At 39.5% G+C, this 14,928-nt stretch overlaps 1 protein-coding gene across 10 annotated transcripts in view; it reads left to right on the forward strand.

The window, feature by feature from the left end:
• Positions 1–249: 249 nt before the first annotated feature.
• Positions 250–14,928, forward strand: part of PCLO (piccolo presynaptic cytomatrix protein) — a 524,563-nt gene continuing 509,884 nt past the window's right edge. For 3 of the 10 annotated variants that reach the window (XM_089329388.1, XM_051842632.3, XM_051842633.3), the window contains exons 1-2: positions 253–738; positions 7,488–8,928. In XM_089329388.1, the coding sequence (XP_089185514.1) occupies positions 524–738; positions 7,488–8,928 (1,656 nt within the window). In that variant the 5' untranslated portion in view covers positions 253–523. Of the gene's footprint in view, positions 739–7,487; positions 8,929–14,928 lie in introns of all 10 variants that reach the window. The other 7 variants (XM_051842630.3, XM_008252485.4, XM_051842631.3 and 4 more) reach the window with 4 other exon arrangements.

Raw genomic sequence — 14,928 nt, forward strand, 5'->3', positions numbered from 1 at the left:
CGGCTCCGCCAAATCTCAGGTTGAGGCATCCGGAAATATGCCTGAGAGAAACCTGGGCCGTTTCGCCCCAGATTTCGGCGGCGCGCTGGCCGGGAGCCTTTAAATCGGCGCCGAGGGCGCGCGCAGATACCGACGACGCACAGCGAGGGGGCGAGGAGGGACAGGCGCGGCCCCAGCCCGCGCCCGTCTCGAGAGGCGCATGCGCGCCGCGAGGAGGCGGGGCGCGGTGGGAGGGGCGGACGGCGCCCCGGCTGGCCCCGCTCAGATCTGCTTCTCCCCGGCTCGGGGAGCTGAGGCGGCGTGCGAGGGGCGGCTCGTGCCACGGTCGCCTGGCGCTGCCCAACATGGAGGTGGCACCGGCCTGGGGCGTCCCCTCCGAGCGAGACTGATCGCTTCCCGGCGTTGCGTGCCGCGGCGCCCCGTGCCGAGCCCGGGGCCGCAGCTGCCGGCACGCCCCGCGGCGGACCCCAGCTCCGGACGCAGCGCCAGCAACGAGCGCGGCGGCTCCGCGTCCACCTGAGCCATGGGCAACGAGGCGAGCTTGGAAGGGGAAGGGCTGCCTGAAGAGCTGGCGGCGGCGAGTCCCGCGCACGCCGCGCTCCCGGCCGGCATGGAGGCGGACCTGAGCCGGTTGAGCGAAGACGAGAGGAGACAGATCGCCGCTGTCATGTCAAGGGCGCAGGGGCTGCCCAAGGGAGGCGTCCCCCCGGCCGCTGCGGAGTCGCCTTCCACGCACAGGCACGCACAGCATGCTCTCTATGTCCGGGCGTGTGCGGAGGGCTTTCCCGTGCACATACGTGCCGGCACGGCCGTGCAGACATGTCGCCTCCGTGCGTGTGATTCTCCCTGCCGGGGGTGGCCATGAGGACCGCGTGAGGCTGTCGAGGGGCAGAATCAAAGAGGATGCAGTGTAGAGTTTCCTGGTGGGATGGCCGAGGGCTGCGTTCTTGGCACCGTGGTTTTGGGTTGTGGTGTTTGGCCGTTTGGAGCGGGGTCCCTCCAGGGCGGCGTGGAGAGACGCCCTCCGGTGCTCTACTAATCTGGAAGTCTTCCATGAATACCACACGGATGTGCGGGGGGTGGGGGTGGCTGGGCTGGCTGTTTATCTGTGTTGAAACCTCCTCCCCCCAGCATTTGGGATCTTTCTCTGTCATTGCTAGAACGACACCTTTAATCCCCTCCCCGCCCCCTCCGCCGGAGGTGATTTGTGCTCCTTCCCCACCCCAGCCTCAGAGAACAGAGGCTGTTAGGTAGAAGGCACAGACAGAATATACCTTTCCTATCCTGTGAGGGACCCGTGGCATTAAACAGATGGTGTGGTCACAGCAGAGCAGCTGCTGGACATGTATTTGTGAATTCGCATCTGATGTCTTTAAACCGCTGCTCTTTTTTTTTAAAATGCAAAAGTGACTTTCAGTTTAGGGACGAATATGAGAATTTGTGTTACCTTAAGATTAATTTTATGTACACATTTAAAAAAAACAAATAAATGACAACTTGCACAGGCAGTTGGAATAGCCTTCTGCAATGTTAATATATTCATTCCCTCTGTGCATTTCCATTCGTCCCAGTAAATTAGTTGTTTTCTAAGAAGGTATAATCACTGCATCTGCCCTGCCTTTATTATTGTAAACAAACCCTTTAACTTTGCACCCTCCAGTAGCAGTTCTCTGTCCGAGGTACTGAAACCCTTCCTGTTGCATGAAGGCATGGGAAAACTGCAGTTTTCCTTTGGAATATTGAATATGCAAAATACCTAGGCATAGACGTGTAGATTCTTATTCTCTACTTCATAAAAAGGAAATCCTTTTCACTTAATCACTGTTGTTTAATTATCTATACCTTTGTTAGTGTAATATAGGAGAAATGTAAAGTACTTTATAGATTTTTTTTAATGGCAGTATTTTCACATAAACTCTTAGACATCTACATTCTATCAGGTCAAAACCCTATTCATATGGAAAGGAAACCACCACTAGTGAAAACCAGTCCTTTATATTAATGTTTAATATTTAGACTAGTAATATAAAGTATATTGGTTTACTATTAGTATTGTCTTTCTTATCCATGATCTTAAATAGTACAGTTAATAATATATTTTTGTCTACTTCATGAAAAATTTATTTGGAAAAAAAATTGTGTTCATTCACTAGATTTCCATAGGGTAATATCAGGGTACAGTGTTTTTATTAGCTTTTGAAGAAGATATGCCAGGTCTTCTAAAATTCTTTTTCTAACAGGCACAAGCAACAGGTAAAGCATGCTAGTTACAGACACCAAGAAAAGTATGTTTGATTTCTAGATTCTTAACTTCTGTTCAGAGGATGGCTAAAACTGTTATTTGTCTATAATATTATTGCTTTATGCAATATTTGTATATCAGATGATAGTATACTTTTAAAGCTCTCTGTTCATAATTATATTATGGTGGAATTCTTATTAAAAGTTAATTTGTAGCCTAAACAGTTCTTGATGAAAGCTTCCTCTAAAGAGTTAAATAGACCATGTTTCTGATTTTTACAACGTGACTGTATTTCACTGAAAGAGTTCCAGAAAAGGTACATAACTTTTGGAAAGGTGTTATCCTCATATATGATAACGAAAGAAATACTTGGTTTATCATTTAGATTTAATAGAATCACTTTAATTTATGTATATATACAAAAATAAATTCAAATTTTCAACTGCTTGAGTGATGTGAATTAGACATGATAGGATTTGTTTCTTTGTTTTATGAAATAAGAGTCAACAGCCCCAAGTCCTAGGTTAGATTCTTATCCTGCTGATTTTTAACTGACTCATAGCAAACTACTTATATTTCTCCATCAATATATGCCTCAGGTTGCTTGACTCTAAAAAAGACTAATACTAACTGCTTTACCTATCTAAGAAAATTATTGTGAAGATCACTTCAAAATTAACAGAGATTTATTTTTTTTTTACTTAAGGGAATCCCTAAAATGTAGATTGTGATTAGATCATTATCAGTAGTAAATGATACTGTTAGTGTTGGCTACAGATAAATTGTATGTCAAATTTTACATTGTTATGAGTTATTTTGATATATTTATGTTTTCTTTCATACAGAGATGTCAGTGTGATGGAGGCAAAATCATGATCACTAACCATGTTAGATATCTATGACTAACTAGTTTTGTGTGTGACCTTGAATTAGTTTCTTAGCTTTTCCAGTCACCAGTATTCCTGTACAGTAAAAAGTGAATAGATAATTCTGTTTGCTTAGATTTCTGGTATTTTCACATTTTACGTGACTCAGCACTGTCAAGTGCCATTGCTTGTTGTGTTTCATTTTTAAAAAATCATCATTCCACCTCTTGTTACATTCCTATATAATATATTTATCTCATTTAATCTGAATCATTTTTTTTTTTTTTTGTTAACTTGTGAAACAGGTTAACGTTAATTTGTTAAACTGTAACCTGAGGAGGACAATAGTGAAATGAAAAGGGAGATGGTGTTAAACCTGAATAGACAAGTTAGTAGAGGATAAATTACATGTAAAATATCCCTTGGATTTTCGATTCATTATAGAATCAGCAAAGTGCAGTTTTATGACTTCTCATTTTATTTACAATTAGGGATATGTCATATGAGAAGGGCTTCACTGAAAAACTTTTATGATTACTAGGATATTCTATATGAATTGTGACTGATGAGATGATTTCCTTTAGAATTCCTTTCAGCTTTCCCTACTGGAGAGATACCTTCACACCTGTCTCTGCACCCCCCCACCCCCCAACCCTGGAGCAGCACAGTCCAGCTTCTAATATAGAATATTTCCACTTACATCTGAGAAGGTCTGTGGAATTAGAAGTGAAAAGAATTCAAAAAACATTAATCTGGAGTAAAACTAAAACCTGATATGTTCATTCATCTGCTCCTTGTTAATCATCCATTTATTCATTAATTCATCAAACATTAATGCTCGTCTACTAGATTCCAGGCTTGGTTCTAGTGATAAAAGGATGAGTGAAATAGGCTCGCTCTCTAGGAGTTCACAGTCTCTTATAAAAGAGGCACAGATTGCCCTTTAGTCACTTTTAACAGCTGTTTTACCAAACAACAAAATCACCAAAAGACCATTGTTAGCACCTTCACACTTTTGTTCATTATTAAGCCATTATCTTCTCTTAATGATTTTCTTTTTACGTCCAAATCACAGACTTTGTGTTTTGCTTTTATTTACATAGCTATAGCAACTAAAACTAAAATTGTGGGTAGCCTTACGACTATATAGGTATTTTTTTGTCAGGGTATTCTATAATACCTATAGTTCAACTTAATATTTATTGGAAGTACATGCAATTATGATTTCTGATGAATCTAGCTTGCTTTCAGTTTTAGCATTTACTTTTACTACAAATGTTTACTATTAATGGTAATTTTTCTATATGGTAGTGAAGTGAAATAACATCAAAAAGGAATTACCAAAGTATGTTGAATAGTATTTTTAGGAAAGAACAGTTTAGTAACAAAAAGAACAGAGATTCTTGTCTTTTTTTTTTTTTTTTTTGGACAGGCAGAGTTAGTGAGAGAGAGACAGAAAGGTTTTCCTTCTATTGGTTCACCCCCAAAATTGCCGCTACGGAAGCCAGGAGCCAGGTGCTTCCTCCTGGTCTCCCATGTGGGTGCAGGGCTCAAGGACTTGGGCCATCCTCCACTGCCTTCCCAGGCTACAGCAGAGAGCTGGACTGGAAGAGGAGCAACCGGGACAGAATTCATCACCCCAACTGGGACTAGAACCCGGGGTGCTGGCGCTGCTGGTGGAGGATTAGCCTAGTGAGCCGTGGCACCACCAGTGTCTTGTTTTTAAATAAATATTTCTAGCCAGTTCAACCGAATGCCTAAAAAGTTACTTCTAGCATAGTCACATTTATAATGTAATCTGATGAAGGAGGGGGTGGTAAGTTAATTGAATCTAGGATATCTGTAGAAAACTGGTGAAGATCTGACCAGTGTGCCTTTTTGAAAATAATGCATTTTTAGGTGTTTACTTTGACTATTTTTGCCTTTGTATGGAAGTGATTACACAGGAAGGACTATAAAGAAACATGCTAAAATGATTTTCCCCCAAAAGAGATACATAGCAATGCTTTCTGAAACAGAACATGGAACTGTTGAAATCAACCAGGGTAGTAATTTTAGTTCCCTGTTCAAGGAAAGACTTCAGAGACTTGATGCAGCTTATACTTCTGTAAACTTTTTTCCTGGAGGGAATTCCAAAACTAAGAATTCTGTTTATTTTTATTTATTTTTTAAAAGGTTTTATGTATTTGTTTGAGAGGTAGAGTCTCAGAGAGAAAGGAGAAACAGAAAGAAACGTCTTCCATCCACAGGTTCACTCCCCATATGGCTGCAACAGCTGGAGCTGGGCTGATCCGAAGCCAGGAGCCAGGAGTTTCTTCCAGGTCTCCCACGTGGAGGCAGGGCCCCAAACACTTGGGCCATGTTCTACTGCTTTCCCAGGGCGTAGCTGAGAGCTGGATTGGAAGAGGAGTAGCTGGGACATGAACTGGCACCCATATGGGATATTGGTGTTATAGGCTGAGGCTTAGGCTACAATGCCATAGTACTGGCCCTGAATTCTGTTTATTCATACTTTATCAGAAAATTAGTTTGTTTACTTATTGCCATTTATAGGTTATTCTTTCTACCTGAGTCTTAGCTATTTGTAAATAGTGCTTCTCAGCTTTACTACTATGTCTTATATCTTGATCTGTGCTCAGATCTTCCTAATGGGAAGTGCTGAAAAACTTAATTCGTATTAATCATTGAATCAAGGAAATTAAAAATTTGTAGACGGGTCCATTAGGTGAAATTTGACAAAATGGATTAGAATAATCTAGAACTTTATTATGATCCTGTCATATTTTAGGTGCTACTGAATCACTGTTTCTCCTTTTGCAAAATTAAAAATCAAGCAAAAATATTTATCTGATTTTCTCCATAATTCTAATGCAGAATATTCTTTTACTTGTAACTTTATTAATGAAAAATGGCTTTAAAAGATTGTTGTACTTAATTTAACTTCTGGTCAAAAATATATGATAAACAAATGTCTATTTTAAATATTTAATCATAGTCATTTAAAACTCTGCTTTTTTATATTTTTAAAACTCTACCTTTTATATTTATGAATTAAAATAAACCTTGTTTATCATTTCAATATTGGTAATATTACTAATTTATCAGTGGCAATAATTAATGATGTAGCAAACATTAAGTAAAGTGATTATTGTGTATTTTTTTTTCCAATCTGGGAAAGTGACAGTTTTCAAAAATAAGATCACAACCAGGTTTTTACTATTTAGATCTAGGATATATCTCAGGATGCCTTAAGCAACTATTATGAATTTCCATAGAAAATTCAGAGTAATATTTAGCTATTAGAAAACAAAAATAAACATGATTGCTCTTCCACAAGAAAGATGGGACTTTTTTTTTCTCAACAGTATCTTAAGTAGTGAAAGTAGAAATTCTTATTCTACAAAATTTATTAAGGATGCTTTTATGGTTGTTAACCTTTCTAGACAGAATACAATAAAATTGGATTGATTTCCAGTTTCCTCAGCGTTCTTGGAGAAGACTGTTGTAACTTCTGTTACCAAAACTTCCCTAGTGTCACATTGTGCCTTATGTAACTAATAAATTCTCAAAATCAAGTTAAAAAATTAAAAAAAACCTTATCTCTTTAAAAATGAATAGTTTTCCTTTGAATGCTGGTGGTATTTGGAGAACTAACTTTATTTAGTCATAACTTCAGATGCCCTTTGGGCACATATGTCTGAGATATAATATGGCATTGATTTATTGAAAATTTAGTTTAAACTTGTATTTAATTAGTTTTTAAGTCTGAGCAGCTTGTTAAGGGTAATTATTTTTTGTTATAACTAATTCCTAACTATGTATCTTAATTTTTCATCAGTTATAACAAGTATTGCTTTTTCTTTGTCACTTGTAACAAGTATTGCTTTTTCTTCGTGTGTTTGTTGAAAATTGCTACCCATGTGAAGATGTAGCAAAGGCAAAATTTTAGGATGAGGAGCAGGCATTTAGCCTGGTGGTTAAGATACTCTCATCCCCCATCAGAGTGCCTGGGTTCAGTTTCCTGCTCTGGCTCCTGACTCTACCTTCTTGCAAATGCAGACCCCAAGAGGCAGCAGTGATGATTCAAGTAATGGAGTTCACGCCACTTATATGAGAAACCTGGATTGATTTCCTGGTTCTTGGCTTCAGCCCTGCCCCTGCAGGCATTTGGGGAGTGAACTAACAGATGGTAGCTCTGTCTTTTTCTCTCCCTGTCATTTTGCCTCTCAAAGTAGTTTTAAAAAGTTTTATGATCGCTTATGGGATACTACAAAACTGGTCCTAGTTATACAATCATAATTTTGAGGATATACGAAATCAATACTGCTTAATATTGTTGATTTGCATTATTTTCACTTCTTTTTCTTTCACTCTTCTAGGAAACAAGAGTTGGATAGCAGTCATCCTCCTAAGCAACCAGGAAAACCACCAGACCCTGGGCGTCCAGTTCAGCCTGGTCTCAGTAAAAGTAGAACTACAGACACTTTGAGGTTAGAGCAGAAATTGCCTGGAAGGAGTCCTTCCACTATTAGCTTGAAAGAATCAAAGTCCAGGACTGATTTTAAGGAAGAGCACAAATCTAGTATGATGCCTGGCTTCCTCTCAGAGGTTAACCCTTTAAGTGCTGTCTCCTCTGTTGTAAATAAATTCAACCCTTTTGATTTGATATCAGACTCTGACACATCACAGGAAGAAACCGCCAAGAAACAAAAAGTAGCTCAGAAGGAGCAAGGAAAACCGGAAGGAATCACAAAAGCTCCATCACAACAGTCACCCAAGCCAGTTCCTAAGCAACAAGGGCCTGTTAGGGACCCAATTCAGCAAGACAGCTCTCCTAGGTCAACATCTTCTCAGCAACCAGAAAGAATCAAATCACAGCCTCCAGGTTCAGGAAAGCCGGGCCAGGGGCCTGCTCAGGTTTCTCAGACAGACCAGGCAAAATTGCCACTTCAGCGAGATGCAACGAGGCCTCAGACTAAACAGTCAGATGTAGTAAAAGGAGAATCTGTTAAGCCCTTATCCAAACCTCCTGTTCAGCAAACAAGTTCTGGAAAGCCTCCACCTCAGCCTGGACCTGAAAAACCACAGCCTGGAGCTACAAAGCCACCTATCCAGCAACCAGGGCTAGCAAAGTCCTTAGCTCAACAGCCAGGAACTGTGAAGCCCCTGGTCCAGCCACCAGGGACAGCAAAGCCTACAACTCAGCAGGCTGGGTCAGAGAAGCCTTCACCTCTGCAGCCTGGGTCTAAGTCTGTGGCTCAGCCTTCTGGGCTTGGAAAGACTCCAGCTCAACAGCCTGGGCCAGCAAAGTCCCCAGCCCAGCAGCCGGGGACACCGAAACCTCAAGCTCAACAACCTGGACCACAGTCTCCAGCTAAACCGTCTGGTCCAGTGAAGCCCCCAGCTCAGCAGCCAGGCCCAGCAAAGCCCCCAGCTCAGCAGCCAGGCCCAGCAAAGCCCCCAGCTCAAAAGGCTGGTCAAACAAAGCCCCCTCAACAGACTGGCCCAGCAAAGCCTGCGCCTCAGCAACCTGGCCCAGCAAAGCCCCCAGCTCAACAGCCTGGCCCGATAAAGCCCTCAGCTCAGCAGTCTACAAAAACAGTCTGCCAAATGGAACCTGGGAAACCTCCGCAGGCACCACCAACTCCATCTGTAGCACAGACTCCAGTACAGGGCCTTCCTAAAACCATCTGTCCTCTTTGCAATACCACTGAACTTCTGTTGGATGTTCCAGAAAAGGCCAATTTTAACACGTGCACTGAGTGTCAAACCACTGTGTGTAGTCTCTGTGGCTTTAATCCCAATCCTCATTTAACTGAGGTGAGTGCGTTTATTCACTGAGCCATGTCATCAACTTCCACAAATAGTGCTTATCAATTCTAATGGAGTTGTTTTTCTCTGATCCTTTTCTCCCTCAGTTTCTTTTCTTCCTTCTTTTCTAATCTGTCAGTTGTATATTTGAGTTTGTTTCACATTTTCTTCAATAGTAAGTCCAAAATATTGCCAATATTCTGAAAATTTGGCACATAATACAAATATGAATTGACTGAAAGATATTAAGCAACTGTTCATTTCACTCCACATGTATGGTCTATGTTCTTCATTTATTTAAATGATTTTGCATTAGCTTTTAAGTTGGTGCTTCTGCCTACCAACATTTCAGTCTTAACTATGATCATATTTATGTTCAGGAAAAAAAACTGGGATTTTTAAATTCTAAGTACAATTTTAATATAAAATTGAGTAAAGTTTTTCATTTTGCACATCCCTTTCCATGTTGGTAATTCTGACATACCAGTGAGGTTTCAATTCCTCATTCCTTGACAGTCAATAATAGTGTAAATCCGGTCACACACTGAAGTCCTTTGAGAAGGTTCAGCCTGTATGGCTGTCTTCTCAGAGAATCACAGTTTGTATTTCCAAGGTTTGTACCTGAGTAAGCTTTACTAACCCATCAAATTAAGGGGCCAGGAGTGACATTGATGCATACTAGGCTGTTTACTCTGATTGAGGATAAGAAAGTAATTCTCATTAGGTTAGTTAATATTAGCTTAGCACTTAAAGGCCAGAATAAAGTAGTCATTTTAATAGGTGGAGATTGGGAGAATTTAAGAGGGAAGGGACCAAAAAACAAGAGAGCACACAAAAACTTCAGAAGTGCTCTGGAGTTCAGACATAATACTGTGAAGATGGACTAATAATATAAGTAAAGTAATAAAGAAGTTGAGGGTCTCCGAAGAGGTTCAGTTTTTAATGAGATCTGAGTCCTCTTACTTGATGAGAGGGTACATTTGTTTAATCTATCTGGAGACAGCTGTTAGTGGGCTGTCCATGCATTATGTCCACAAACGGCCCAGGAAGCAACTGATAACAGGCATTGAAGGATTATGTGATGATTAAATATCCCTGAGAGACAAGGCTTTGTAGTCTGTTTATAAATGAAATCTCTGTTCTGATAATAACAGCAATGATGATTGTTGGTAACCTATGTTAACTTGGATACTTATGAGGAAAAATTAAAATATGTGCTTTTATAACATTTCAACCTCTGATGGTTTTCTAAAATTTCTTTTAATTTTTTTGAACAAAAGTCATGTTGAATACTTTCAAACAAGCCATTCTGTAAACTGAAAAAATGCAATTTATAAGAACATGCTGCAGGTTATGGAGGAAATCAGATTATAAGTACTTTATATATATTTTAGTAAGAATGTGAAATAATGACTTTATATGAAAATTTTATAATGTTTGGATTTGTCATGTTTTGGTGGCACTTTATTAGGTAGACACATGCAGTCAGAAATTTAAGGTACATATATTATTTGTATACCCATTACATGGAAGACAAATAGTATGAATATTTGAACACCTGTATCAAAGTTCATGAAAATTACATATTGTGAAAAAAGTCATAGATTTAACATTTGTTTTGAGTCAAATTAAGCTTATCTTTTAATGCTATTTTCCATGAATGAAAATATGCAGAAATTTGCTTCGTATTTTTGATGGGACATAAAGATAAGTAAAGCAGTGCTAATCTTTGCATGATTTAAATAGATTTGACATTGCATGCACAAGGAAATATATGTTGCCAGCTGAGAAGATCTGTGAGAAATATGAACAATGTGATGTAATTGAGAGTAGGAAGTACTCGTTTCTAATGGGGAGGGTTAGGGAAAGCATCATAGAGAAAAGGGCATTTGAGCTGGGTATACCAGGATGAGTATTATTTCAGCAGACAAACAACAGAAAGAGTAAGATTTGGGCCAAGACCTGGAGCCAGAAATGTGAGGGCATATTTAGGGAGTCGGGAATAATCTAGGTTAGCTGGAGTTATGGGGAAAAAAATGGGCAATGAGATCGAAGACAGGTTGAAGTCAGATTTTGGTCTTTCACATTTAGTGGTAATGGTGAACATTCTACTTTATGAAACTTGATTAATGCAGTCATACATTTCTTTTATAAATTTGAATAAATAAGTTTTTGTAAAGCACCATGGAGTACAATGACAGATATTTGTTAGATATGGAGTCTTCCCTAAATCATAGGAGAAATAAAAGCTGTACAGAAGAATATATATGTATATAAATACATATATACACACACATGGAATGTGACTTTTTTTAGGGCTTTACATTTCACATGATTCTTTCGTATTTCTTTATAAAATTAAACTTCTAAATACTTCTATGGACATGTATTCCATGTCCTCTATTATACTAATGAGGAAACTGTCATTCAAGTAGTTGTTGTTTTTAGTTTTTTTTTTAAATGGGGAATTTTTAAAAAAGATTTATTTATTTATTTGAAAGGTATACTTACAGAGAAAGATTGGGAGAGATAGAGAGACATCTTTCATCCACTGATTTACTCCCCAAATGACCACAATGACCATGGCTGGGCCAGGCAAAGCCAGGAACCAGGAGTTTTATCTGGGTCTCTCTTTTTTTAAAAAATTTTTTATTTAGTAAATATAAATTTCAAAGTACAGTTAATGCATTACAATGCCCCCCCATAATTTCCCTCCCACTCTTACCCCTCCCATCTCCCGCTCCCTCTCCCATTCCATTCACATCAAGATTCATTTTCAACTATCTTTATATACAGAAGATCGATTCAGTATATATTAAGTAAAGATTTCATCAGTTTGCACCCACACAGAAACACAAAGTGTAAAATACTGTTTCAGTACTAGTTATAGCATTACTTCACATTGGACAACACATTAAGGACAGATCCCACATGAGAAGTAAGTACACAGTGACTCCTGTTGTTGACTTAACAATTTGACACTCTTGTTTATGGCGTCAGTAATCTCCCTAGGCTCTAGTCATGAGTTGCCAAGGCTATGGAAGCCTTTTGATTATGCTGACTTCGATCTTATTCAGACAGGGTCATAGTCAAAGTGGAAGTTCTCTCCTCCCTTCAGAGAAAGGTACCTCCTTCTTTGATGGCCCCATTCTTTCCACTGGGATCTCACTCGCAGAGATCTTCCATTTAGGTCTTCCTTTTTTTTTTTTTTTCCAGGGTGTCTTGGCTTTCCATGCCTAAAATACTTCATGGACTCTTCAGCCATATCCAAATGCCTTAAGGGCTGATTCTGAGGCCAGAGTGCTATTTAGGACATCTGCCATTCTATGAGTCTGCTGTGTATCCCACTTCCCATGTTGGAGCGTTCTCTCCCTTTTTGATTCTATCAGTTAGTATTAGCAGACACTGGACTTGTTTGTGTGATCCCTTTGACTCTTAGACCTATCAGTGTGATCAGTTGTGAACTGAAATTGATCACTTGGACTAGTGAGATGGGATTGGTACATGCCACCTTGAAGGGATTGTATTGGGATCCCCTGGCATGATTCTAACTCCACCATTTGGGGCAAGTCAGCTTGAGCATGTCCCAAATTGTACATCTCCTCCCTCTCTTATTCCCACTCTTATATTTAACAGGGATCATTTTTCAGTTAAAATTTAAACACCTAAGAATAACTGTGTGTTAATCACAGAGTTATCTGGGTCTCTTATGTGGGTGGCAGGGACCCAAGAACGTGGGCTATCCTCTGCTGCTTTCCCAGGTGCATTAGCAGGGTGCTGGAGTGGAAGTAGAAAAGCCGAGACTCAAACTGAAACCTATATAGGATGTTGGCATTGCAGGTGGTGGCTTAATCCACTGCACCACAATGCTGGCCCTTTTAGTGTAGCTTAGTTGTTAGACTCATTCAAATAAGAAATTATGAAGCAGAATACAAACCAAATCTTTTGATTCCAAATCCATTTACTGTTGATGGGGAAAGAGATGAGGTGCTATGAGGTCAAAGGAGGAAACTCTCAGTGTTAGTTGGAAGTATTGGAGGTATCTTCATGAAAAGAGAAATATTGGAACTGGGAATTTGGAGGAAAGTTAAGAATTTCAGTATATATAAATGGTCATGTTAGGGGTTGGGAATGTGGAATTGAGGCAGGTAGAGTAGCTAAGTAAAGGAGAACATCTCCTTTTTAGCTGGGAGAGCTTGGGTAAGTCTTTATACTCTCTGTTACAATGGCACCATTTGAAATACGAAAATAATGTTGTTTGCCAAAGACATTGGATTGTTAACAGAATTAACTCAAAATTTGAAAATCTTAAATAGACGGAAATGCTTCTGAAGTTGTAATACATTGCAACACAGGTGATCTTAATATTTTGAATAGATCTGGATTTTTTAACTTTAAACAATTTTGACTAACAATATTGTATATTTTATGTGTAGTCTTTTAGCACATATATACGTATAAACTGATCAAATCAGACAGGTAGCATTTCCATCTCCTTATCTTTTCTACCAGCAGCTCCTTTCTTCTAGTTCTTTGTACAGAATATATTATATATTCTAGCTGCCCCCCTACACTGTGGAAAATTAGAACCTATACCTTCTATTGAACCACATATTAGTGTCACTTACCCAACTCTCTCTATCACCACTCCTTCCACCCTTTCCAGCCAGTAGCAATCACTATTCTTAGTTCTGATAGACTTTGTAAAACTTCCACTTGAGAGATAATGTGCAGTATTTATTTTTTTGTGATTGGCTTATTCCATCCAAAGGAAATGAAATCAACCTGTCAAAGGATTTGCATTTCCATGTTCACTATTCACCACAGCCAAGATATGGACTCAAACTTGGTGTCCATCAATAAGTGAATGGATAAAGATATACAGAAAACATTATTATTCAATCTTAAGAAAGAATGAAATTCTGACATTTACAGCTTATTAGTCTTTTGAAATTTACTTGCAATTTATTTTTTAAATAGATATTATGTCATAACATGTTAAGTTCTAAGGTGTCAATCTAAAGCTATATGAACAAAAATATTAATGATAACATTTCATTTTAACTTCTATTAATTTTTTTCTCTCCATAAAGACAAATTAATTCAAGGTTCTAATTCAGAATTCTAGAAAGGTATCTTTTCTAATCCTGTCTGCTAAATGGCCAGTTTCTCCAAGTCTTGAATTACTGGGCTGAGGGGTCATATCTGGGAGGGTGGAGCTTGGATAGAGGCTGAGAGTTTCTGTTGCAGGAGATAAGTTAGATGGTATTATCCCTCTGGTCAAATTTCCCTCAAATATTCAGATTGAGTAAAGCCACAGTCTTCCCATGCAGGATAGTGACAGAGGCTGGACATTATTTAGTACTTTAATTTATATGAATTTATTATTTTCTAGTTTGATGTTTATATGCAGATAACACCATAACTACTTTTTTAATTTTTATTTTTTTAAGATTTATTTGAAAGGCAGAGGCAGAGAGAGAGAGAGAGAGACAGAGACAAAGAGATCTTCCCCCGCTGATTCACTCCCCAAATGGTCGTAATGGCCGCAGCTGGGCTGATCTGGAGCTAGGAGCCAGGAGCTTCTTCTGGTCTCCCATGTGGGTGCAGGGCCCAAGGGTACAGGGGCCCAAGGACTTGGGCCATCTTCTACTACTTTCCCAGGCCATACCAGAGAGCTAGATTGGAAATGGAGCAGCCAGGACTTGAATTGGTGCCCATATGGAATGCTGGCACTGCAGGCAGCGGCTTCACTCACTACACTACAGCACCGGCCCCCGTAACTACTTTGTCTATGGGTAAAACAGAATGCTCCTTGAAAAGACTAAGGATTTTTCTTTTTTTTTTTGTTTTTGTTTTTGTTTTTGTTTTATTTTTTTTTTTTTGACAGGCAGAGTTAGAGAGAGAGAGACAGAGAGAAAGATTTTCCTTTTTCCATTGGTTCACCCCCCCCCCCCCCCAAAGTGGCCGCTACAGCCAGTGCATTGTGGCTGGTGTGCTGTGCCGATC

Source organism: Oryctolagus cuniculus, chromosome 3 (genome assembly GCF_051225735.1).
Source record: "Oryctolagus cuniculus isolate XC-2025 breed Fujian yellow rabbit chromosome 3, ASM5122573v1, whole genome shotgun sequence".
In the NCBI taxonomy this organism is placed as follows: domain Eukaryota; kingdom Metazoa; phylum Chordata; class Mammalia; order Lagomorpha; family Leporidae; genus Oryctolagus; species Oryctolagus cuniculus.